We start from the raw sequence: 26,383 nt of genomic DNA on the forward strand, positions 1-26,383 counted from the left end.
CTGGATATAGTGCTGAATGTGCCAATAATTTGGCATCGCCATAGAGTCTGACGATATAATCCTTAAGGTCTTAGATTGATTCAGATTCTGTGCCGGCTGACTTCAAGTTGCTAAGACTGGGGGTTTGGTGGGTTAGCATTAAAACCTTTGGAAGCTTTAGATTCTATGTTACACATTTTTGTATGAATCAGATGAACGATTAACAGCAGCTTACCTTGGAGGCATAGGCTTCATATAGCTGTTGTAAGGTCCTTCCCAGCACACTCTTGGTGGTATTCATGAGCTGCTTACTCCTCTTCCAGCTTCTGGTGGTGGAGTCTAGGTATAGGTACTCTAACCCAGTCTGTCTGCTTTCCTTGTCTTGCCTTTTAGGTAACTTATAAAAGGTAAACCTAACAAAGGAAATAATCACAAATTACTAACATCTATTGACTGCTCCCCTGGTGTGAAGCACTGAAACATACCATTTTATTTGTGTTTCCTAAGTCCGAGGAAAAGGATTTGCTCCAGCTTTCCACCTCTATTTTCACCCTTGGCTTTGGTCCTTCCCAGAGAAGGAATGCGAATCTCACTGGACATGTCCCGAGACAGTAGCCGGCCTGGCAGGAAGGGTCCCTGTAGGCGAAGCCCATGTATGCATTGTACACATTGACTGTGGCTGTCTTCTGTTTCCACAGTCCATATGGCTGCCCTGGGGAGAGGTCAAAGCCCAGGGCTAGACAGCAAAGGCCTTGGATGTGTTTTTCTCTTCTGTCCCAAGTGCTTGACATGCTCATGTCTTTGTAGCTGGCTGGCTGGGTCTGAGATTTGGGTCTGGCCTGCAGAGTAGATGGCATCTCCCTTGACCCTCTGGCTTCAGCCACATTCTTCAGCTGTTTATCAGACTGCTGCATTGAGGGTTCGGGGCCAAGACCAGCCAATCAAGTAAGCATTTTGCCTTCTTTACTATTATCTCCTGTTTGTATATCTTCTTCAGGTATCTCACTGGGAGGGGAGGTGGCCAGGTCATGGAGCCCAGGGCTTCTCAATGGGCCTGTGCTCACATTTCAGGCCAGATCATCCTTTGTTGTGTGTGTGTGGGGGGGTGTCCTGGGCATTGCAGCCTCCCTGGCCTCTACCTACTAGATGACATAGTACTCCGCAGCTGTGCCAATCAAAAATGTTTGCAATGTTGAAAGTCCCCTGAGGGCAAAGCCGCCAGGTCTGGCCAAATACTCTCTAATGCAAAAATCCCACAATGCACTGTCAAATACTCACAAGAAAGCAAACATCCTAACGCATTCACTATTGCCACAGGCCAGTACCTCACGCTGCACATAAAAGCTTCACATTCTACACTTGCTTCTATTCATATGCGCATTTTCCCGTCCCGTACATGCATTCTTATTCTCAGGGCTGGGTCCTCACATGTGACCAGGAACATAAGATCGTTCTTTGGTACTGGCCTGATGTTGTTCTGCCCATTGACTCTCACCGTGAGTTGTAACAGCTCGAGGCCGCCTCCCTGTTTGCTCAGGCTCAGAATTCCCTCTGACGGGTATTGCTAAGTAACATGTCCATTCAGCGGTGGCAAAAATATATTTTATGTGTCACTCATGCTGTAGTGGCCCGGCATTGAAGAGCTGGAGATCTGTGTCACGACACACCAGAGGAGAACTCGTGCATTTAAACATTTTTCTTGGATAACCATTTCCAGTTATATTCTGAAGACTCCTGGATCTCTTTGTAGCCCAGACCTCTATGCTGAGGTCCAGAGAAACCTAAATGCATACATGTTCCAGAGACCTCCAGCTCCATAGTTTTGAAACCAAGTTTATAATATTTTGTCCAACTCTGCTCTTCTCCGCAGCTGGGAAACACATCTGTATGGTCAGAGACACCAACAGTCTGAAAGTGTTTCCTACCTCGGCTCTCTCTCCTACGACCCTCAACCCATTTGTGAATAAGTTTTCTCAGAATGTACCTTCCTCTCTAATTTGACTGCCATTTCTCTAACGTGCGTTGGCACATCATCTCACCCATAATGTGTGAGTCCTATAGTTCTCCATGACTCTAGACTGGTCTCCATGAAGCTGGTCTTCCCAGTATTGCCAGTGGACTTTCTCGAATATGAACCTGACCACTTCACATCCCTGTTTGAAGGTCTTTAGTAGCTCCCTTGGAGGGTCAAGGGCAGACTCTGCAGCCCAGCACATGAAGCCCTTCTTGAACTGGACATTGCCTCTTGCTGAACTTCCCTCCTGCCATCTCTCCATGTTCTGAAGGACCAGCAACACGGAACTGCTTCCACACTCTCTCCATGGCTTTCTACCTTTTTGCCCCTATACCTCCTCACCACTCCCTCATGGGCCTGAGATGCCCTTGCATCTCCCTGGTTTTTCTGACCAGCTCATCATTGTTCTTGAAACTTAGCTCAAAACAGGGAAGCCTGGGTGGCTCAGTCAGTTAAGTGTCTGCCTTCTGCTCAGGTCATGATCCCAGGGTCCTGGGATTGAGTCCCATGTGGGCTCCTTGCTCCATGGGAAGCCTGCCTTCCTCTCTCTCCCTCATGAATAAATAAAGTCTTAAATAACAACAACAACTTAGCTCAAAACTACTTCCTCAGAGAAGATTTTTGGGCTGTCTGCTCCCCAATGGCCCCATTTATGCCCTCACCGCAAAACTGAGCTTCTGGAGGGCAAGAACCATGTTTCATTCATACCTGTGTTTTCAATAGTCAGCACAAGGCCTGGCATAAGCTCAGTAACTGCTTGCTGAGAGACTGAATGAATGTATCTGTGGTCTTTAGCTGAAGTTTACACAAAGCTTGACGCCAACCACAACGTCAAAACCAAAGACCTTAATGAAAGAGTGAAAAGGTGATCTAAGCTTTAGAAGAATCCATGGCTATAATGTGGTGCTGTGCTTAGTCTCTCTGACACCATGAAGGACGCCAGCGATCCAGCACCCACTCCAACAACTGCCGTGTGCTGCCTAATCAACACTGTCAACCCAGCCATGCTGCGCTCCATCAAGCCCTCTTTCTCCTTCTCAGAAGGACAAGAGCAAGTTCTCGGACAGAAAGTAATCTGCCTTCTTGCCTTTCTCCCTCTCTAAAAGGATGTTGGAAAGTTCCGTTAGGAAAGGCACAATGCAATGAGAGGAAATTGCCAAAGGAGAGAGGTTGTCAGCTCTCTCCCACCTCTGTGGCCGCCAGCCTTGTCCCACTGGGGCCAGTGAATCAGGCTCACGGGGGGCTGCTGAGCTCTTCCTCAGGGGGCAGCCCCCTCTCCCCCCAGGAGCCTGTTCCTATTTGGATATGTGAGTCATTTACACACTTTAATTTCCTCTTTTTAAAAGGGAGAGGCAGGGTGGAAGATTCCTTTAGGAATTTACAGTGAGTCGCTTTGCCTCAGACCCTCTGGCTTTCTACCTGCATGCCCGAATCCTCCCGTTTCATTTACCTACCAATCCACAGCTTCGCCTTCCTCATTCCTGCATGATATTGTTGTTGCTTCCAGAACCCCAAACAGGCCAAAGAAGAGTAAAGCAAGGGCTGTTCTCAGAAGTCTTGCTGTCATTTTTTTTTTTTTTTAATCTGCCACCTTTACCCTCTGCCACCGTGGGAAACTTGCCCCCGAGACTGAGGGCTCTGAGTCTCAGGTCTGTCCCAGGCTGTGTGGGTGCTGATGTTGGATTGCATTTACCTCTGCCGTTAGCTGTTTGGGCATTTCCAGAACGGAGCGAACCTCACGTCATTGTGTGGTTCAGTCACAACGTGCCAGCATGACTCCGGAGGCTTTTGTGCTCAATTGTTGCCGGGTTTGCAAAGTCATCAGAAGTTCTGGAGAGAACAAAGGGATAGATAGTTAACTCTTTGGAGTGAACACCATGTGGTAGGAAGTTCAGTAGGCAGGGAAACTCCATCTTGATCAGTAGATGTGGAATTAAATATATGTCATGTTTTTCTTTCCCTCATGATGCTCTAGAAGTGAAAACAAATGCTTGTCATTCACACATTAAGCAGAAATGATTAAACCTTCCATCTTAGTCGTAGTTGGGATCTATCACTTCTAACACTCTCGGTCTTAAAGAAACATTTCCTAAAGTCTACTTCAAAGGGTTGCCTCAAAGTCAGAGCAAATTTAATTGTATTTTACCAAAGATGTTTACATATTGTCTCCACCTCTGGTTTTAGCCAATCAATGCGGTGCTTTCATTTCAAGAGGTCTTGGTGTCCCATTGGTTTTAACGCAATCAGGTAAATATATTGACCCTCACCCTTCAGGTCAAATACAAAATATTAGAAAACATCTGTTTTGCCCAAACTATTCTTTTTTACTCTTGAAACTGAATTTGAAGTTGAAGGCCAAGAGAAAATGGCTCATTACGATCATGACTATAAAAAGGTGAGATCATTCTCTTTGTGGAGGAGGGAAGGCATTAGATAGGAATAGGAAAAGAATTTCTTTAATTGACTCAATGATTAAAGATGCTGTCATAAAAAGTAGCAATTTACCCTATGCCTGGAAGTCATTATGGCTCTGGTCTCTCCCTCTGGTTATGGGTCCAGATAGTCACTTAGAGACCCAGACCAAACTGGAATCTTGCAAATATTCTATGATTGAGTTGGAGTTTTTCAGGACTCAGGGTTCATGGGAAAGTGAGGGGTTGGGGCTCTATAACTCTAAAGACAGAGTTTTGTGAGGGATGGCTGGATCACCTGCCCACATTTTCCTGTGCTTGCAGAAGGGGCAGAATTTCGGGCCTCACTGCAGATCTACTAACTCAGAATTCTTCGGCTTGGGTGTAGGAATCTGCATTTTTTTTTTTTTTTTACAAGGTTTGAGGAGATGCTAGTACGCCCTAAACTTTGAGGTATGCTACCCTGAGCCAGGGCTATGCCGTATCTGACAGATTTGCAATCTATCAAATTGGTAAATAAAAAAATTTTTTTTCTGATCATTTCTCCGTGGGTATCATTTTGTTCTATATATGTTTTTATTGCATTCGGAAAAAAAGTATTTCAACAACCTCAAACTTTTAATCAATTTTTAAAAATGTTCATAGCATGAAGCTTATTTTTCTAAGTTAAAATAAAATAAAATTAATTTTATCTTGTGATAGCTCTTGGTAATATAATGGTAATAGCTGAGTACCCCAGGCTTAAGCTTCATTGATGCATTTAGGGAGTGTAAACAACTTGTTTTCAGTTATGTAGGTTAATGAACATTTGTTGAACAGTATATAAGACAATTCCTATTTTATCCTCATCCCATGCTTAGCATGGATCCTGGCCAAAGTAAATGATCCACAAGTGTTAGCTAAGATCATTTTTATTACAACCTGAGCCCTTCCTGTGTTTGGGCTGGGGCACATCTGTATTAGGATGCTATTTGCTAAATCCATTTTTGTTTCAAGCTCTGGAAAAACGCTATTAGGCCACTTTCTTTCAGAGACAACTTTCAGTTAAGCTTTCTTATCTTCAGTTGTTGCTGACCTGAGCATGCTGATGGCGTAGTCGGTGACCTTTCTTACGCAAGAAGTTGTTATCAAACCCTACACTGGACATTGAGGGGCTTCAGGGATTTCAACACTATCCTAAAGACTAGATTCTAGTGAGTCCTGGATTTTGCTAAAAACAGCAAATTAATGTGAAAAGAAACTGAATTTGGCAGATGGAGAAAATGCAAACTGGATAGAATGGTTTTCACATTACCCACTTTTGAAGACCAAGTAGTAGAAGATGACAAAAATACCACAGATCATTCACTGTACAATTACTTCTCAAAACAGTAGAAAATCCCTTCTTTTTAACTGCGAACGAGGTAGATTTCTTCACTTGGTCATGGGCTTCATAGTTCATAGTTGAAAGTTTGCATTCATTCATCCAGTAATTCTGGAAAATTTCAGTCCTGCCTGATCTCCTTGAAATTGTGCCTTTTCCACATTCTGTCTGTCATATCATCCTAGTGCGTTTTATGTCTCTTGCATGTACTCTGTCTCCTATGTGTCTGTATTAATCCTAATTCTTTATTTGGATCTATCTTCCAGTTCTCAAATTCAAATTAGGCAATATTATTCTGTTACTTAATTTATCTCTTCCAAATAACTAATTTTATTTCTTCTGTGTTTAATCTGTTTCTTAATGCATTTAGTATTGCATTTCTAGAAGTTCAATATTTTTTTCCCCTTCAGATTTGCTTGGTCTTTTTTATGGTCTCTTGTTTTTTGCTCAAGAGAAGAGACACTGTATCAAGAAGGAGATATATTCAGTTCTTTTATTTCTGTAAAACTATTAAACATGTTACTTTATATTTTATGTTTGATAATTCCAATATCCAATGTCTCTTTAGGTCATACTTTGCTGTATGTTGTTTATGCAATTCTCTCTCATGATACCTCACTACCCTGTCTGCTTCTTTATTTTTGGCTGTGAGTCCATATTCTTTGAATTCTTATCTGTGAAAATTTCTTGAGGTTGAGATAAAGTTGGGTTTCTCCAAACCCTGGTCTATAGGGCCTTCACTGAAATTTGGTCATCCTTTGAGGATTTCTGGAAGTCAGACTGCTGGCTTTACTTTTTCATTTTCAATAGCTTTTGGAGGTGATTTACATGTTAGAAAATTTATCTGTTTAAGTTTAATGTTCAAACTTTTATAGGACTGTTGATGTGCTGAGTAAAATCTAAAATATGACAGATTGAAGGAAAAAGTTGATATCCTTATTGTGGGAGGAAGGGGGAGGGACTGGAATTATTTTGATGAAAACTGATGAGAAAAGCAACATGATATAAGTACTCGTAAAACAAAGAATTGTTCATGAAAAATGTTAAAGGAAAACCTAAATAGAATTAATGGAAGAAGACTGGACAGTTTTATTTTGTTAATTACTATCTACCATTCATAGCTTTGTGGATGCCAATCTCTTCTGGGAGCTATCCTTGATCTCCCTCAATCTGGTTTAGGTATCCCAGAGTTCACTATATTTTTTTCAACGCGAGTCATTATCACAATGTGTTCTAATTACTTGGTTATGTTTCTGAGTCTTTCTCTCAAGAGCAGGGATCAGCAAACTGTTGTTGACCAAATATGACCCACTGCCTGTTTGTGTAAATAAAGTTTTATTGGAACACAACAACATCCATTCATTTATGCATTATGTATAACTATTTATGCTGTAATGACAGAGTTGAGTAGTTGCAACAGAGACTAGATGGTCTGCAAAGCCTAAAATACGAACTTCTTGATTTTTTACTGAAAGGGCTTGTTCTAGTGTAGAGGGTATAAACTTCTGGTGTATAATCTATCAGGGCAGAACAATGTTTCCTGGTTTGTTATTGTATTTCTTGTACTTACCATGGTGTTTATTATCTAGAAGGAACTAAATAAATACAGACGAAGGCATGGATTGAATGAAAACAGTTTCAGATGTTTCTATTCTGAGGTTATGTGGAATTTATAATGAATTAAATCTAGACAGATAAATAAAAAGGAGTATGCAGGCAAAATCCAATTTTAAAGAACTTGTAATGTTATCTCAAAAAGGCAAATGGGTATAGTGAAAACAATCAGGCAGATCTGGGTTCCCTGCCTGACCCTGCCTCTCCAAAGTCTTCTGGTTTAGGTCCCCCCACCTGAAGATTTAATTTGTAAGTGATCACCGTACCCAACGTGGGGCTCGAACTCACAAACCCTAGATCAAGAGTCACATATTCCACTGACTGAGCCAGCCAGGTGCCCCTGCAACAGCCATGTGGTTTTGACCAAACCATTTAACCTCAACACTGCCAGCTTCCTTTTCTCAAGGTGAGGCTCATGATCTGTGCTTTCACAGAGTGCTCTCAGGGTTCAGGGAGAGGCTGGGTACGTAGCCTCTGGCACATGACTAATTCTTATTAGATGCTGGTTCCTACCCACCTTGTTTCCTGTTTCTTTTGTGCCACAGTTATGCCTTCGTCTTTGCTGATGGGCTAAAAACAGTCCTTTGATGATATAGGTTTAATGACCACAAATAAACCAACATCACTCCTGTTTGCGGTCGCCCTTGCCCAGATGAAAGTCAGTCTTTGACTCAAATGTAATACCTGTTACTGAAGACACGAAGCTGAATTTTCATCCTGTCTCCAAGAGCCATCAGCTTTTCATTGTTCCCTTACTTCACAACTTAAACATCCTAACCGTACACACAGAATCAATCAGAGTGAAGAATTCCCCTGCAATTTAAAACCATGACTTAAGTTCTAGAGAAAGCAATGGGCTGGACCAGGGTATTTCTCGGCATCAGTGAGTTCCGTCTGGTGCAGTGTAAGCAGAATAAAGCTCTTCAGTCTCAGCAGGGCTCTTTCCACAGTCCCCATCTACCTGGTAGCCCCGGGACTTTGGACAGCTCACTTAACATGCCATTTCTTTTAAAACAGGGATTCTTCCTCTTAAATGGCAGGGAGTTTGGGAGGAATAGATAAGATAATGTAGAGTCCAATTAATGGAATTTTAAAAATGGCATAGCAACTTAAGTTTCTGCAGTAGCATGGACTTTTCCCTCCCTCTGTAACCTTTCTCTCCCTAAAGAATGGGTTGGCCATCCAGAGTCTCATCCCTAAAGACTCTGCCTGTAGTGGGAAAGAGCATGTCATTGGTGGGGGGGGGGGGGGCGCTCCCCCGCCTTCTGTCACCTAATAATTGTGTGACCTTGGCAGGATACCTAACCCTGCATCGCCCTTGGTCAAATGTGGATTAAAAATATCAACGTCGCAGGGTCTTCATAAAGGATCGGAGGGAATAATACATGCTGAGTTCCTGACCCAGATGAAACCCTCGCTAAATGGTTGCTACTATTATTTTTATTCTCAAGACTTACACATTTGGAAAGAGGTATCTTTCAGTGTATGTGTTTCAGTAAAATTTTCTCCCCACCATGTTCCTGGAGGTCTCCATCAATTCTTTGTGGAGGCGATTCCTGCCCCCAATCTAGAAGCTCCCGAGGGCCTTCTTCCAGTTCCCACCTGGCGCCGTGGAGAGGCTGGCAAGAACATTAGCATTTCCCCTGACATTTAGTGACTGAGTTTTCTCTTCCTTTGTAATAGGCAGAAGTATGAAAATCACTGGGCACCTGTACATAGAGTCTTCATTAGCTAACAGGTCACCTTCCTTCTACCGTGATTATGCATATGACTTGTTAGACTGTTTCTGAAGCATCTGCCTGACAAATCCCTTTAGAGTCACGCTTTGAACATAACTCAGGGCATATCCCTCCTTGAGAGCAAAAATAATCCACTCTACAGCCTAGAGCAACATGACATTTTCTACTAGATATCAATATTTTCCCATCTGACATTTAGTAGATCCTAGGCAGCCAAAAAAATACCAGCTGCTTCTAAGGTTATGATTCACCATTATTGTTCTTATCTTTATGTATTGTTAAGATCTGCCAAAGTGATATTAAGATTGTTCAGAAGAGTACTCCTTTTTCTCATATTAGTTCAGCATCTTTTTCTGAAAACTTTTTGTTCATGAATACCCAAGGAAATAGTCAGGCAAAGGAAAAACCTGGGCACAGAACTGGAAGAACTTTTCCAGAACATTCCAAACGCAGAAAGAGAGGCCTGTCTCCAAGAACAGTTCTTCCATTATGGCAAACTGCATCTGAGTTGATTTTTATACCTGCGTTCAGTCCTAAATAGCTAAATAAACAGTGTTTCTCTCTGTCATGGAGGGAAGAGATGAGGCCTGCAGAAGCTCTTCTAAGACTGAAGAGAAAATGTAAGTCATCTTTAAATTTACAAAAGTTTTTCTTTTTTAATCTTTCTTAATATTTTCCACCTCAAATCTATCTACTGGGCCTTCCAGGGGTTAACAGACTCCAGGCTAGAAACCGCTAGACAGCCTACATCATTTTCAGTGTGGCCTGCAAATAAGACAATGCTTACTACTTCATTACAGAAGTGAAAAATAAGACTAATTTACAATCTCAGAGAGTTCTCTCCAATATTACTTGCATGTAAGTCATGATTTCTATCTCCTTATCTTTCAAGACATGTCTAAGAAAAGGGGATTGTCTTGTGTAGAGCCAGGTAAAAATTTATTCGGTCTGATGTTTCATCCAGAGTATCTCTCTAGGAAATTGAGTTACCTCTTGTAACTTTGTTTCCCAAGGGCACACAAGCTTGAGGACAGACATCCAAAGTATGAAGGCAGAAGTAGGCTTTGTCATAGGAGCAGTCTTTCTGGATTGGTGTGCAATCTGGGTATTTATCTCTAACAGTAATTGGAACCCTTTGACCTTAAACTTGACATGTAGTTATTATTTATCAGTGATAATTATGACTAACATTTATTGAACACTTACTATTTGCCAGGCCCTTTTCTGAGTGCTTTGTGTTTTTTCCCGCATACTCCTCACAGCAATCCTGGGAGGTGCTACTACTATTATTCCATTTTATAGATGGAGAAATTCGTCTCCACCTGCAGAGATAATAGGTGGCAAAACAAAGGTACACCCCTGCGCTGCCTGATTCCAGAGCACAGAGCCCATCCTCTCAGCCACCTGCCCACCCTCCACACGAGAGCAACCTTCCTATCTTACTGTACAATTATCTTGGACAGGGATCTCTGCACCATACTGTGTTTTCTACATGGTAGGGTTCTGGCACCTACTTCTGATTTCTCTGACTATAGGCTGGTGGAAGTCTTACTGAGAAGAACAGCCTCATTTCTGGTCTGGACCCATTATTTGTTCTGTCAGGTCCTGCTGAGAGACTCTCAGGCATCCCACACTGCTGTTGTTCATTCTGCACCGTCCTCAGACGGTTATGTTCTTTTTCTTCTGACTTATTACCCAATCATGTGATTACTCAAGATTTGCTCTGGTGCCAAGCCCTGGTCGGGAGCTCGCTGAGGAAGGCTGACCTCTCCAGCCCGCATCATGTGGGAGCTCCATGATGGCCGCGCCGTGTGGAGTGCTTGGTCTTGTCAGCAATGTGAGCTCTTGGTGCTGCGTCCGTGACTCTCTCTACACCCAGTTCTGCCCTTCCCGGGCCTTTGTTCTCCAGTCAGCTGTGCCTGTAATCTCCACGTTGTGGTGATCCGAGAGCAGATGGCGCCTTCCCCACTTTCCCAGGAAGAGGAATTTCCTGCCCCAGGTTTGGGCTGAGGAGGTAATTCTGTATTGAAATCTGTGGGGTATCATCATTAACTATTCCGTGTCACCACACAAATAGTGGAGGTGACGGTGCACAATTCATTCAGTCATGCCGCATTTGTTAAGCACCTATTTATGTTCTAGGCACTGTGCTGAGCACTGGAGTTGCCATGACAACTGAGAAAGACTGGCTCCTACTTTCATAGTTTCCCATTTTTTAACAAACCAGACACATGATGAGGCAATTGCCATATAATTTGATAAAGACTGTGATAAGGCAGTAACTCTTTCCAGAGCATATAGAAGAGACACCTACTCCAGACCTGAAGGACTGGGCAGATAACTGGGGGACGTGGCTTCTGAGACCTGAAGGGTGACTAGAAGACGTTCGTCAGGTGAAGGGGTTGGTAGTTGGATGGAAGGAAGGGAAACGTGTCCAAGGAAGAAGGCATAGCAAATTCAAAGGCCTGCAGGCAGGGCGACTGTGCAGAGGCTGGGCAAGCACAATGAGCTCAGGAAAGCTGAAGCAGAGTTTGAAATAGGCTGTGACAAGACATGAAGTTGGAGAGGTGAGCAGGGTTGGGGACCCTAAGGGTGGCTATCATTGACTCTGTGTATCATGTAGGAACCACTTGCTTTTCGCAGACTGAGCTACTGTAGCTTGGGTATCGAGTGGCAGGGCGTAGGACTGAGGGGTCACATTCGTTGAGTCCTGCTGTGTCCTGGGGCTGATGGACAATCTTGGAGACCTTTGGTTCTGACCCCTTGTCCTTGCCATCCAGGACCCCCGATCCAGCCAACTGCCTCCCTGCCCAGGTGGAATCTCTTTGTGGCTCAAAAGACACGTCAGAGTCTTCCTCCAACTGCTACCCGCAGTGCTCTCTACTCTAAAACCTAGTGCCTTTACTCAAAATCCCTCTTGCCATCTCCACCGCTGCTGTGCCCACAGCCAGGCCCGATGTGGCCGCTGTTGTTGGGGGTGGACCCCACGGCTCCCCAGGCACTAGGAACTGAGCTGGGACTTCCATACTCCCTAGCAACTTCTACCAGTAGGGGAGTTATCTCCGTTTGTGCGGCCGGGGAAACTGAGGGGCTCAGGGCCAACAAATTATTTGTTGCAAGCCACAAAGCTATAAATAGCAAGACAGAATTTGGAGGTGGTCTGACTCCAAAGTCCTTGCAGCCACAAGCCGTGACTCCTTCCCTGTCCCTATTACCATTCTTCTTCAGATCCTTTAAGTCTGCTCTTTGAGTTGTCTTATTGATCCTGTTCTTGAAGATGAGTCCCTTGAAAATTGGGTCAGAGGCTTCTGAGGGACCTCTCCAAGAGTCGCCCCTTCAATCAGCAGCAGGTCCTAGCAGGCTCCATCCCCAAGATTCAGGACCACCTCTCATCCCTCTCCCTTTGATTAAGAACTTAACAATCATTTCTGATGCCGGTTAGTACTTTACAATTCCTCCCAGGGGATCTGGTGATGCTTTACGCAAACAGAATCTGGGGCAGCCCTCAGCATATTGCCTATGTGCCATGAGCCGGTGAGGCTCCTTCTTTCTGACACCCCCACCCAGTGCATGTCGTTTCTGATTTACTTTTATTTTTGTCACTTTCTTTCACTACCATTTTAATGTTCGATTTTGACACTAAATAAAATGGGTTTTTCTGCCCCTGTGCTCCCTCCTGCCTCTTCTCTCAAACACCAGTAAAGTCCAGCGACAAATCTTCTGAATCCTAGCTGTGGAGACGGATGTATTTGCTAGTGAGAGCTCCGGCTCCAGATAAGGCTACTAATGAATCAATCACCGGGCTTTTATTAAGTGTCTCTTCGCTAAAAGCATAGCTGTTCCCGCAGCCAGATGGCCCTGGCTCTGCCCTCCTGGAGGTAATCTGGACCCTGTCACTAATTACTCTTCTTCCCGGCAGCAAGTAGAAGAAGCAATTTTCAAATTGTTTTTATTGATCACAGGGCATTTTCTCCAGAATATGACTCAGTATAAAAAAGAGGATATAATTATCTTCAGTTAACATAGTCAAAAAATTTTTATGAAAGAATGGCAGTCTACATAGTGGTCTGGAGGACAAAGTCTGGAGTCAACGGATCTGGGCAGGAATCCTTGGCTCTATCCTTCATTAGCCATGTGGAGTAGAGCAAGTCCCTTAAACTCATTGAACCTCAGTTTCTCCGTCTGTAACATGGGAATAATAAGAGTTTATAGAGCTGTTATAAGGATTAAGTTAGCAGGAATTTATTTAAATGTTTATTTAAACAAAGTAAAGATTTCAGTCCAGGAGATAATGTTATTGTTATCATTAGTTATTATTATCAAGAAAGCCATCCACCTGTCTGTCTTCAGGCTAGCCGGATATATTTTCATCTGTTTCTCTCAATTCTCTTTCCCCCGTTAAATTTCCCATTTTTCTTCAAAGGTCGGGTGTAGTCTTACTTTCATGAATACTCTTAACTCTCACCTTTTGTAATTATGTGATTAAATCCAGGCTCGAAGAGCTCAGAGATGACTTTTTGCTTTCATTCAGGTTTCTTCAATAAGAGGACTGTGTTTTTGTTGCAGAATGACGAGGTGGAGTTTGTCCGAACTGGCTATGGGAAGGATATGGTAAGAGTTCTCCGTATTCAGCGGGATGGAAAATACCACAGCATCAAAGAAGTGGCAACTTCAGTGCAACTTACTCTGAGCTCCAAAAAGGATTACGTGCATGGAGATAATTCAGACATCATCCCCACAGACACTATCAAGAACACAGTTCATGTTTTGGCAAAGTTTAAAGGGGTAGGTGTCATTCTTCATAGACGCTGCCTATCTTGATGTGGAATTCACCGTACTATAATTTGAGGGTATCGCTTGCCTAACTGCATTTTCCCCTTATTTTTAACCCTATTTTTACATTTAAGCCACAAATTTTTTTCTTTCTTTTTTTTTAAGATTATATTTATTTATTAGACCCACACAGAGAGATCACAAGTAGGCAGAGAGGCAGGCAGAGGGGGGGGGGGGAAGCAGACCCCTGCTGAGCAGAGAGCCCAATGCGGGGCTCGATCCCAGGACCCTGAGATCATGACCTGAGCCGAAGGCAGATGCCACTGAGCCACCCAGGCACCCCTCTTTTTTTTTTTTTTTTTAAATTTCTATTCTAAAATTCTCAGCCTTACAGAAAACCTCCCCCCACCCCCTTAATCTCACGTCTTCTATTTTTGGTTCTCAACTTACTACATCTTTTAGGAAAAGAATCTTATCTGACAAATTTACATGTTCTCTGTTAATTAGGATCATTGGCAAATCAAGGTCCAGGGAGGATTTCGGAACAGAATTTTACACATTTTTGTCATACTTTTCTTTGAATCCTCTTGCTTATTTTTTTTTTCTTTTAGAATGGTATATATTTATAGCAGAAAGTACCATTTATCTTTCTGGTGTTACTATAGGAGAAAACCTTGAGTATACGATGTATTTTGCCCAACTTTTAATGCCTTCCTCATTTTCTCAACTCCATGACCACTTGGTATCTGTATATCACGGTAAGCGTACTCTTCAAAAGGGTCTTGGAGCGGGTGGAATCTGCCATTTTGGCACTTCCCCTTCCACTTTCTTTAAGTGTGAGTGAAGCTGTGTTGGACTACCAGCAGATTTCTGGGGAACTCAAGATAATTTTTCTATTTGCTAAGCAGTCGAAAAGACAAGAAATGTAGACTGGAAAGCTTCTTTTTCTCATACTTTCACATGAAATCCACACTCAGCATGCATGAAATGATTTAATTGAAATATGATTTCCGCAAGGCCTTCCTCCCTGCTGAATCTTTCTCTTGCTACTCAAAGTGGCCCAGCAAGCGTAAACATGGCTATGGACAAAGGCATTGCTCTTCTGAAAAAATAAATTGAAAATAGGCTTTCATCCTGAGCTATAGAGGAGGGTCAGGTAACACAGATTCTTGTATTTCCTGTACTGGGTAAGAGATGCAGAAAAGTGAAGGAATGGATCTGGATATTAAAAACAATTAGAATTTATTCATTATAGGTAGAATGACCATATAATTTCTTATCCAAACCAAGACACTTTTTTCTTTTGATTTTTTTCAATTGAGGTATAATTGGCATACTTTTTATTAGTTTCAAGTGTACCGCATAATCATTTGATATTTGTATAGATGATGAAATAAATGTTTATTTTTTGAGATGAAAACTTTTAAGATTTATTCTCTTAGCTACTTTCAACCAGGCAATACAGTATTATTACCTGTATTTGCTGTGTGATACATCACATCCCCATGACTTATTTATAACTGGAAGACTGTACCTTTTGACTTTCTTTGCCCATTTTGCTCTTCCCCACTCCCCTGGCAAATATGAATCTGTTATCTATATCTATGAGCTTGATTTGTTTCTGTTTGCTTTTGTTTTGTTTTGTTAAGATTTCACATATAAATGAGAACATACGGTATTTGCTTGTTTCCTGACTTATTTCACTTAGCATAATGCCTTCAGTTTTATCTATGATCTATGTTATCTCAAATGTAAAGATTTCATTCTTTAATAGCTGAATAATATTCCATTATATATATATAAAATATATATACACAATATATAAATAGATACCATATAATTATGGTATAAATAATAAATATAAATAAATATATGTGTGTGTGTGTGTATATACCACATTTTTTTATCCATTTATCCATTGATGGATGTGTAAATTGTTTCTATATTTTGGCTATTGTAAATAATGCTACAATGAACATATATCTTTTAGAGTTATCATTTTTGTTTTCTAAACTAGGACACTTCTGAGAGTGAAATAAGATGTTAAATAATTATTCTGGGACAAGAGGCATAAAACAGAACTATCCTGGGGAGACCTATACAAATAGTCCACCTTAGGCAGAGCCATAAATCATCCGTACACTGTGCTAAGACCATAATACATTGTTTAGAGACTATCCTGAAGAATTTGTGTGAAAATAGGCAGCTGCTTTATAGGGCAGAGAGCTAGGAATGGTCCATAGGAGCCTTGTTTGCAAAGCAAGGAAGCAGAAGTGGCCCTACATTAATGTTTTTCCTTGGGAAACTTGGAAGCCCATTGGCCAATGTCATAGAGACACGAGAGCATTTTGGAGTATACTGTGGTACTGTAGTTGGCGTGAGTGATGACTGAACTCACTCTAAGGAGAATCTAAATGTTAAGTTTCATTTTGCTCATCCTTTGATTGACGCATTTCTTTCTGCAAAGCATGTTTCTTTTAAAAACAGGATAGTCTCACCAGGTAATGGTGATCTATTAAATACACTTAGGAGACCTTGTGAAAGGTCTCTCTCCAGATTCTTTCAAAATCTCTATTCCTCTGATTCTAAAAAACATTTGAACAGGAAAGAGAACTCCATGGGTATTTAAAAATTATTCTTAAATGGGGCGGTGTTTCTGATCACTAGCATTTTGTTTCCTTTTACAGATCAAAAGCATAGAAACTTTTGCAATGAACATCTGTGAGCATTTCCTTTCTTCTTTTAACCATGTCATCCGAGCTCAAGTCTATGTGGAAGAGGTCCCTTGGAAGCGTTTTGAAAAGGTTACCTCAATTGTTTGTGCTCTCAGCTTAATTAAAGAAATTGGCTTTATGATATATGCTGAAATTTTACCAGAAACATTTTTTTTTCTAATTTTCAGAATGGAGTTAAGCATGTCCATGCATTTATTCACACTCCCACTGGAACGCACTTCTGTGAGATTGAACAGATGAGGGGTGGTGAGAAAATATTTTTGATGTTTTGATTCTGCAGTAACAATTTCAGTATTTTTTTCTTCTAAACAATTCTGTTTATTAGCATTGAGGAAAACTGTAGAGAATTTTGAAGGCATTTAAATCTGAGATGGGAATGAGCATCGTGACTCTGGAGTACATTGAAAAACTATCTACTTTTTATCTTAATATAAAAATGAAATAATACATTTTGCAACAAACCTAGGAATTGAATAAGGTAGATCATTTTTATCGTCTGATTCTGAGATGAAGGGGGGAAAAAGGTCCTGACTGACAAAACCCCAAATCTATGAATTTTCTGACTAGTAGTTTTTGTACCATATCATGCTATAATTATAATATCCTTAATAGGAAATAACTAGTAGATTATAATTGAGTTTCCCTGGTATTTTATTTTCATACTAATAAAACCACTGATGTTATTATAACTACTATTAGAATGAAAATCATTTAAATAGCAATGATAATTATATAATTCTTTCTATTTACTAAGAAATTTAAAACTTAACTGTAGAACGTAATTACAGTAAGGACTTTATTGGTACTGATGATTGAACTTAGCAAATATCAAAATTCCCAAATCTTGTCTTCTTGGTTGAGATAGAGTAGAGTTCAATAATTGGTTATGAGTTAGATTAGAGGACCTCTAAGAACCATGGAGCCAGACGTGGTAGATAGGTCTCTACCCCAATAAAAAATGAATTTTCATGATCATCATAAATTGACAGTGTGGACTCTGAACTTCTTCCCTTTCTTCTCTCCCTTTTCTCTTTTCTCCTTTCCTTCTCTTCCTTCCCTTTTCTGTACCTCCTTCTCTTTTTCCTCTAACTCTCTTCAGTAAGAATTGGAGGTAGTACTCACAAATGTCAGAAATATCATAAAGTTAATAAAATATAAATCCCTTCTGAATTCTATTGGATAATGCCTTCCCTTAGAAAGTTCTAGTGTATTATCTGTTGTTTTATAATTTCCGCTATCTGTATTAAACTCCAGGCACAGCCAGGGCCTTCTTGGTGTTTAGTTAATAATTATGTAATTATTGTCCTATAAAGGAGACTGTATAACTAGTTGTTAAATTAAGTTGAAATGATAATGATTTTTTAATACCCCAGATGCATAGCCATGTGATATACTGACTTGCTGATTGAATTATTAGTTGAAATGTAACCTACCTTCCTCCTTCCTTCCTTCTTTCCTTTCATATGTGACTTTGGGAGAGAAAGAGAAAGAAATGTTTCCCGGTTCTCCAAGCCAGTGTTTTCCTACCTAAACCACATTGCCTAGCCTCATAAAATTATAAACTCTAAACTGGCATTCTCCAACAGAAATATGATGCAAGCCACACATGTAATTTTAAAATTTTCTAGTATTCACATTAGGAAAGCAAAAAGAAATTAATTTCAATAATACATTTTATTTAATCCAGTATATGCACAATGTCCCTTAAGTACGTAAAAATATCAACTACTAACGAATTATTTCACATTCTTTTTAAAAAGTTAAGTCTTTGAAATCCTGTGTGTATTTTTATATTTACAGGACATCTCAGTTCACACTTCCCATATTCCAAGTGTTTAAGAGCCGCATGTGGCTAGGAGCTACCATATTGATTAGCACAACCCTACACCAAATCATGAGATTTTGCAATATTTAGTATATTCCTCTTTTGACATTCAAGCATGTAAAATAATAGTAGGAGCTAGAATTAGATTTGGGGAGAGCTAATTAAAAAATGAGAATATGAATGAAATATGCCTATGTCATTCATTGAAATACTATTAATTCAACATTTGGATTTTGAGGACTTTTTATGTATACCAAGGCTGTAAATTCAGAGGTGAATAAGACATTCCTTGGCCCCAGTGAGTCTGCAGTAGATGAATAGTAGGAGATAGACTTGTAAAAAGATTTATTGCATTATTAGGGGTTGAAAACCACAATGAAGGAATCAAAGTTATGCAAGGGAGGCAAAGAGGTGCAAAAACCTGACTCTTCCCAGGGTAGTCTGGAAAGCTTGACAGGATAGGAGGAAATAATCCAATTGACTTTTAAAAAAGGATTCAGGACATGACAGGCATAGAAGGGGAAAGAAAGGTGGAAGAAACAGAATGTACATGGGCAGGACCTACGGAAGAGTGGAGGAGGGAAAATAAAATATTTTGGACGTCGGCCTTATGCTGAGCACCATCCTGGGACAAGTGAATTTAGTTTTAGTTTTAAAGGGCAAAGCATTTGAGGAATAGTAGGAAGTTTAAAGGGCCTAGTTCTTAGAATGTAAGGAGCTGAGATGAAAATGAAGAGATTGGTTTGGGTTGGATTCGGAAGCCCCTCGTGTACCAAGTTAGCAAGATTGGTCTAACTTGGAGTTAGTTTTGCCTGGTCATAGAACCATATATGTTAGCCCCAGACTACAATATATTTGAAATCGAGGTCCACTGCTTAATAGCTTTGTGACTCTGAGAAAGTTACTTATACCACCTCAGTGGTTTTCATTTGTGAGATGATGATAACAGTGTTCACCTCAATGGCCCAGGGAATTAAAGGAGATACATATTAATAAAGCATTTTAGCACAATACCTGGCACATAGGAAGCACTCTTTAAATGGAAGCTACTATTATTATTATTTAGGATGGCAATAGAGACACAAGAAATGTTAGTGTGTGTGTGTGTGTGTGTGTGTGTGTGTGTGTCCTATTCAGTAATTCTGACCAAGGTTACTGTGCATTGGCTGGAGAAACAGGCCGTAGTGAGAAATTTGGGACCTTGCTGCAGAGATGGAGAAATGATGGACTCGGATGGCGGGCGGTAGGAAGTAGAGATGGAGAGGGCATTATGTGAGGCATTTCTGAAGAGTGCCGAATGGGTGTGAGGGGTTGGGTCGGGGTGGAAGGTATGGAGGAGGAGGAGTTAAAGTTGCCCTAAAGTCGGGGGCTTGGGGGAACTGACTGAGGAGAACACATATGATTAAGAGGTGTTCAGGGGGAAGCCTGTGATTTGGGGAACAAGGGATGGAGATAGATTTGGAGACCATCAACAGACTGATGGTGGGTGAAGCTGTGGGCAAGAAGGAGCCATTTCAGGAAAACACGTGAAATGAGAGGAGGAAAGTGAGAGGATGAGGGGAAATTCCCCAGTTTATGGGATGGGCAGTCTGAAAAGTCAGACAGCAGGAAGGTCAGAGAGAGAGAGAAGGAAGATTGGAGAGAGTGGTGTCATGGAAGCAGAAGAAAAATACATTTCAAGAAATCAGAGACTGTATTAGGATTACAGGAACAGAACACACATGTTTACATATAGTAGCTCCATACAAGAAGCTTGCTGCTTTCTGTAAAAGTCCTGTTCAGTGCACGTGTGTGCGTGCGTGTTGGGGGGGTGATGCTCTGCTCCGGGAAGTTATTCAGGAACCCAGGTTGATGCAACCTTACTTTTTCTATCCTTACTTTTGGGGGTCACGTTGAGAGTGATCCCCTTATCAGACAACCAGGTGAAGAAAAGAGCTTGGAGGAGCAAAAAGAGGCAAAACCCCTCAAGTATAACACCGTGCCTGAGACTAGCACAGGGCACTTCTGCTGGAGAGAACCCAATCACACAGCCACACCCACCTGCACTGGTGGCTGGGAAATGTGGTCTCGCCAGGTACCCAGGAGGAAGAGGAAATGGATTTAGGAAACAGCAAGCAATGGTTGCCATGGGAAAGTTCAGACGTTTGGATTGAAAGAAGGCTGAAGGATAATTGTGCAGTTTCACAAATGGGTCACTGGTAACTTCCACAAGAATGTTTTAGCAGGGCCTGGAGGTGTTAGTGGAATGGCCAAGGATAAGGCTCTGCTGATCATAAGAAAAAAAAAAAAAAAAAAAAAAAAAAAAAAAGCTGTTCTTCACACCCTTGATCTTTCCAGGAATTACCAGGAGCTATCATCAGCCTGAATTCTAGTTACCTGGTTGCTGCAGAATGGAAAAACTAGTCACCATAATAAGGCCAAAGCTTTTTCTTTCTGCGGAAAGCCACAAAGCTTCACGGTACCGCAGTCACGGTGGTGTTCCCAGAAACCACAGCTTGACTCATATAGAGTGCAGCGTCCCTCTGAATATCATGCAGGGCTGGCAGGGAGCAGGGTAGGAGGAGAGGGATCTGTTGCCTCAAGTGCATGTAGTATGTGTGTGCACACGTATTACGAGCATGGGTATTTTCCAGTGTTGTGTACCTAAAAATGACATTTGTACTCTGTCCCTCTTTGGAGAGTAAGGATCTATGACTTCGGGTAGCAAAGTTTAATTCTTAATTTGCTTGTGATCCAAGAGCTAAAACTGCACATATCATGAGGTAAGTCAATGAACAAAAACTGTCATAAGAAATGCCCTTGATTAGGCCTAACTGAAGAAAATAATCAGTATGTACCCCACCCTGCTCAATGCAATTCACATGCCAAACGTGTAAGGAAGACTTTTGGTGAGGGGTTAGCTAGTTGGTGAGAACTGTGCCCCCTCAAACACATGCACTCCATCACATATCCAGCCATGCAACTCCCCACGGGGACTCCTCCTGGCAGGATATGTAACTAATGGGCTGTATTCTTTCTTGCCAATTGAACACAGAAAGCCTACTGAATCTCGAGCACCATTTTAGGCCCTCAGAATTGCTGTAAAACTCCCATTACACTCTTTTCCTTTTGGATCCTTGAAAGCTACATCGCTAAATGTACTTTTACCTGTCACAGAGTCTGTTTTTTCCAAGGGTGAGTCTGGAAGAGAGAGGGAAATTTGTTCACCCAAAGGGATGACTACTGTTATGTTTGTGACTTGCCGAACTCTGAAAGAAGAGCTAGGCTTTGCATATGGGATGCAAGTTGTTGGTTTAGGCATTCTAAGGAACCCGGATCTTCCGAACTCTTCCTCTCATGTGTTTCCCTGAACGACAAGCATAGCCAAGTCTTGAAGTCGCCGAAATGGTTGAGTCACTAATTTGGACTAAATTGGCCCCCAGACCTCTCCAGTATTTGAATTATAACTCACAATTCTTAAAAAAGTCAAATTCCTCCCAATCTGACACTAAGTTAAAAATTCAGCTAAATCATAGCTAAGTAGAGGAATGGTAGATGGAGAAGACATGTCCACTAAGAGATATTGTCTTCTGGTAGTTAAAAAAAAAAAAAATCTATTGCCATGAAGACCAGTGGGGCCTTGGAGGTGGTCTTAAGGGAGGAGGGTGATAAAATTGAAGTCCTGGAGGGAAGTTATTTCAGAGGCTGGGCAGGCAGAAGAAGCGAGAGGGAGGAAGTGGGAGACCCAGGATGGAGACAGCCCATTGCCAAAAGAGCTATGTATGTCTTTTTTTGATGTCAAGACAGAAACACTCTTCAGTTTCTCCAAAAGAGCTTTTGATACACACAAGTCTTTTAAAATCATCTTGATTACAGCCTCCTCGTACACAAGCCCTGTTAACTTCCTTTCACCTAACTGGTACCATCTTTCCCCATACAGACTTGCACAGAGGTACCTTGCATTTTCCCTGCATGAGTGAAATGGACTCTCAAAGACAAATGATATTTAATCTTCACTTTTTCTAGCACTTTACAAGTTTGAGGTTTTTCTACTAGAATGATTTAATATAGTTTTAAAATATCCCCCTTTTAGCTATTTGTGTCCTTTTGGGAGGTGTTAAACATGGAAGCAATTATCCTCTTCATGGCAGGATTTTTTTTCTTGGCTCAATAAAGCTTTGTGCTTTTGACACCTGATGCGTAGGTAAGGAATTGGGCTTATTTTCTATTAATTTGCAGTGAGTTTCTTTCCCTTAGAGAGCTAAAGGGTAGGATGTATGCTTCTCTGAGAGATAAACCACAATCTGTTAAGTGTGTAGGAGGACACTAAAAGCTAGCAAAGATTATGTTCTAGCAAAGGAAAATGTGGAAAATCTTTTGCATTACTCTATAACCATGGCAAATAAAAAGAAAAAGGAAAAAAAAAAAGCTGATTAAGTGGTTTCATGACAAATAACCTAGAAAAGGACAGTCCTTTTGGTTGAATTAATTCTGTTAATCTAAATTGGAATTGTTTTTAGCTTGTGTGAGGCACCATATTTTTAGTTGATGGGTCCACGAATTGGAAAGGCTCAGGTTCGTACCAGTGTTCAGAAAGCTGGGACACTGCCAACAGAGAAGATAAAATAAGCTCTTTCATGTCATCCAGAGTGTCTAATGTGTGCCAAGGAAGAAAAAATTTTCACATTAAAAGAGAATAGGGTTTTTTGTTGTTGTTGTTGTTCTTCATAGAATGATGAGCACACCAGAGTAGATGGCTCGTGTTCTGCCAAAACTGTGGCAATGGTTAATTGTCTTTGGGAACATAAAACATTTTATTCTATGTGAAACTGAGGCCAGAGCACATTAGAAAACTCAACTTCTTTCTTCATTTTTAGATTCTAGCAAGAAAATAGATCATTTAAAAATTGCCTAGTAGAGCTGACACTCCCCTGAGATCAATAAATCTCATTCTAGGGCTGGAGGTGGTAGAGATGGCATGTCAGAAGTAGTTTTCAGAACCCAATGAGCCTTTGTGAAACATGGGAAACATTCACAGGTAGTAAAAGTTGATAAGAAAAAGTCAATTATCGCAACATCATAATAACTTTTAGAAAGCGTTTTCTATGGGGCAGCTATTCTACTAAGTCCTTTGCAGATACTATCTGAGATATCTATCAATTACAGGAAATAGGTATGATGATCATCTCTATTTCAAGATGAGAAACTCAAGGTAGAGAGAGATTAAATAATTTTATGAGGGGAATAGTGCTTATAAATAGGGAAGGAGAGGCACAGAGAGCACTTAGATTTGAATTCAGGAAATCCTGAGTCCCAAGGCTGTGGCCTCAACCACTATGCAACACTGCATTTGGGAATCCTTTTAGGATTAAGACCATTGGAGGAGCCAAAGTCTTATTGGCTTATGTTGGTGATAAAGACCATCTGTATAGGAAGAGATGAAATAGGTAAAATTTGCCTTTGGTTCTCATCAACTTTCTCTTTATCCTCCCTCAAGAATTCCCACTGCTGTTCTAATCTCATTCCTTATTGCAAACCTACATTTCATTTCTGTAGGATTTTTTTTTCCCAGAAGGGAAAACTGTTGGAAGTAGGTTATATTAGTTTATAAAGGCTTAAGAATTCACTGCTTTATGGGGTCTTTGTATTTCAATATGAAGTTTTTAAGGAATAAAAAGTTTTCCAGATACATAGGGGCTATTTCTAAAGGTGATGTTTCAGTTTCTGATTCAGATAAATGGTGATGGTATTTTTCAGGTTGAGGACTTTGAGGCTCTCAAAGACTACTGTGGAAGGGAAGGTGACAGCTTTTTTGTCTCCCAGAAAAGTCTCTTATTGTAAAGAAATGGGAAAAGAGAGACTCGACGTCGTGGGGATGGGGAAGGATCCAAAAAGGAGGAAATAATGAAGTGTTGAGTTCAAATTCCATCCCTGGCAGTTTCTAGCCATGTGACTAAGGGTAAATGACTGAAAGTTTCCTGTATAAAAGTGTTTAATAGAATTGTTAGGATTAAGTAAGAAAGACTGAAAAAGGCAGCAACTAACCTTATGCCGATAGTTCAGATGTTCTCAGCTATTGGTGATGTCCTCCCTGTCCCCTGCCATGCTGTCTCTTATAGTTGGGTGGTGTGACCAGAAAGGGAAATGGTTAAGATTGATGGAGGAGAACTGTCTAGAAAAAAAGAGTCCAAGCTGTGAAATACTTATTCTTTGATGTGCATCAATCTTGTTGCATGCATTCACTCATTCATTCAATAGATACTTATTGCTTCTGCAATCCTCTTGGATTTTAAACTTAGACTCACTTGGATTAGTTCTACACAGCATTTAGAAATACGAATTTTGCAGAACCATGTCTTCATACATCTAAAATCTGTTACATCAGCCTACTTAGGGCATGGAGACATTGCTAGTGCCTTTCTCTTGATCCTTCTTCAGATGTAGTTTCCAAAGGGAACTTCAGAATGTTAAACAAAGATCATTTCAGTTTTGCCTCATTATCCTGAAACACTCCAACCAGAAGGCCTTATTTAATCAACTGATCTACCACTAGCCACTAGCCACTGTTATCTTTGGTAGATGTACACATGTGGCTGGAAAATATAAAAATATAGTCATTATTCATCTACTTCTAAACTCTGCAGCTCCTGAGCTGACCACAGCAACTTAAACCATATAGAAGATATAAACTATTGGGTTATTAGGAGCTGTCCTATATTTTAATTGAGGATCAAATTATATTTTTGTCCTTCAACTAAAACCATGTACAATACAGTGATGCCTGATGCCTGTGGCCCATGAGTTATACACTAAACAAGACAAGAAAGATATTAATCAGGTCTAACTTCATGACTGAAAGGAGATGACCTTGGTCATCCTGTCATGGCACAGTGTTACTTGGGGTTTGTACCCAAGTGTGCCCTGAAAGTCCAGCCTCTCCAACCTGCGCAAATTTATATAAGTGATGTTAATTCCTGAATTTTCCTGCCTTTGTAGTTCTCTCATTACAAAACTGTTGAATCTCTCCAGTCAAACTCTCCTATCTCCTGACAGTCTGAAGGTCTGCCTCACATGTGTTTAGGGAGAAGTTTGCACCCATTGGGAACCACTATTGCTTCACAGGACCTGCTCAGCATTGGTTGTGCTTGTTTGGGAAGCATCATTCTTTGGGAAGAATGATGCAGAACACTGTATTCTGGCATTTCGAACTGTGTCTTCCAGTGCCGTGTTCTGTTCAAGCTTCACCAAACTGCAGAGCTACAGTGTGTTCCACATAGAAAAAGAGAGAATCTTCCCTTCACTTACTCTGCTCTCCACCTGTCCCGGGTCCTGAGCTAGAACGGCCTGGTACACAAGTAAATATCTTTTTCAGATTATAGCTATCACTCCTTCACCTTCCCCCTTCGTCTTCTGTTCTCAGGAACTGCAGGAGAGCTATATCATCCCCTCCATTTTTGACAACTCTGCCCTCTTTCTCCCAGGCCCCCATGAACCAACTTTGTCCCTTCTCCTTCAGCCCAAACCAAAAGTTATGGGTACTTTCTTAGGCAGTTCTGTGCCCTGTGGGTCCTGCCTCATCATCCCAGTTTCTATTTAGGTCGAGCCAGGTCCACAGTGCCACCCATTCAGGAAGTTGTCTGGTTTCAGTGCGCTCATGACCACAAGAGAACTGAGGGTCTGATGATAATTGGAGCCATGAGCCAGTGTAGATGATCAACATGAGGACTAACTCTCCCCCATCCCATAAAGGCAGTCAAACAGCAGAACTGCTCTGGAGGAGCTTACGAATCAGCATGATTATCTGTTGAGTAAAGGAGAGCTCAAAAAAATGCAAAGTATTTGGCCTAGAAGTCACCTCTACATGGAGCTGAGAAGAAGGTATTCATTTCTGTGGGTTTCAACCCAACAAGGTTTAGTCTCTCACCTTCAGTTCTCCTCAGGCTGGAGAAAG

General features: G+C 41.1%; 1 protein-coding gene and 1 long non-coding RNA gene across 3 annotated transcripts in view; one reads left to right on the forward strand and one right to left on the reverse strand.

The window, feature by feature from the left end:
- Window positions 1-306: 306 nt before the first annotated feature.
- Window positions 307-24,691, reverse strand: LOC116567338. Of its 2 annotated transcripts, XR_004276195.1 has the most exons (3): window positions 24,478-24,691; window positions 3,687-3,823; window positions 307-392 (listed from the first exon to the last, which is right to left on the reverse strand). It is a non-coding gene; the product is annotated as an uncharacterized LOC116567338 (long non-coding RNA). The 2 variants fall into 2 exon arrangements; XR_004276194.1 differs by lacking the exon at window positions 307-392 and having other exon boundaries at window positions 3,560-3,823.
- The window catches only part of LOC116567332 (uricase), a 29,236-nt gene continuing 7,125 nt past the window's right edge, over window positions 4,273-26,383 (forward strand). Inside the window, exons 1-4 of the mRNA XM_032302320.1 lie at window positions 4,273-4,388; window positions 13,687-13,905; window positions 16,581-16,697; window positions 16,796-16,874. Of these exons, the coding sequence (XP_032158211.1) occupies window positions 4,359-4,388; window positions 13,687-13,905; window positions 16,581-16,697; window positions 16,796-16,874 (445 nt within the window). The 5' untranslated portion in view covers window positions 4,273-4,358. The remainder of the gene's footprint in view (window positions 4,389-13,686; window positions 13,906-16,580; window positions 16,698-16,795; window positions 16,875-26,383) is intronic.

The sequence above is a fragment of the Mustela erminea genome, chromosome 10 (assembly GCF_009829155.1).
Source record: "Mustela erminea isolate mMusErm1 chromosome 10, mMusErm1.Pri, whole genome shotgun sequence".
Lineage (NCBI taxonomy): Eukaryota > Metazoa > Chordata > Mammalia > Carnivora > Mustelidae > Mustela > Mustela erminea.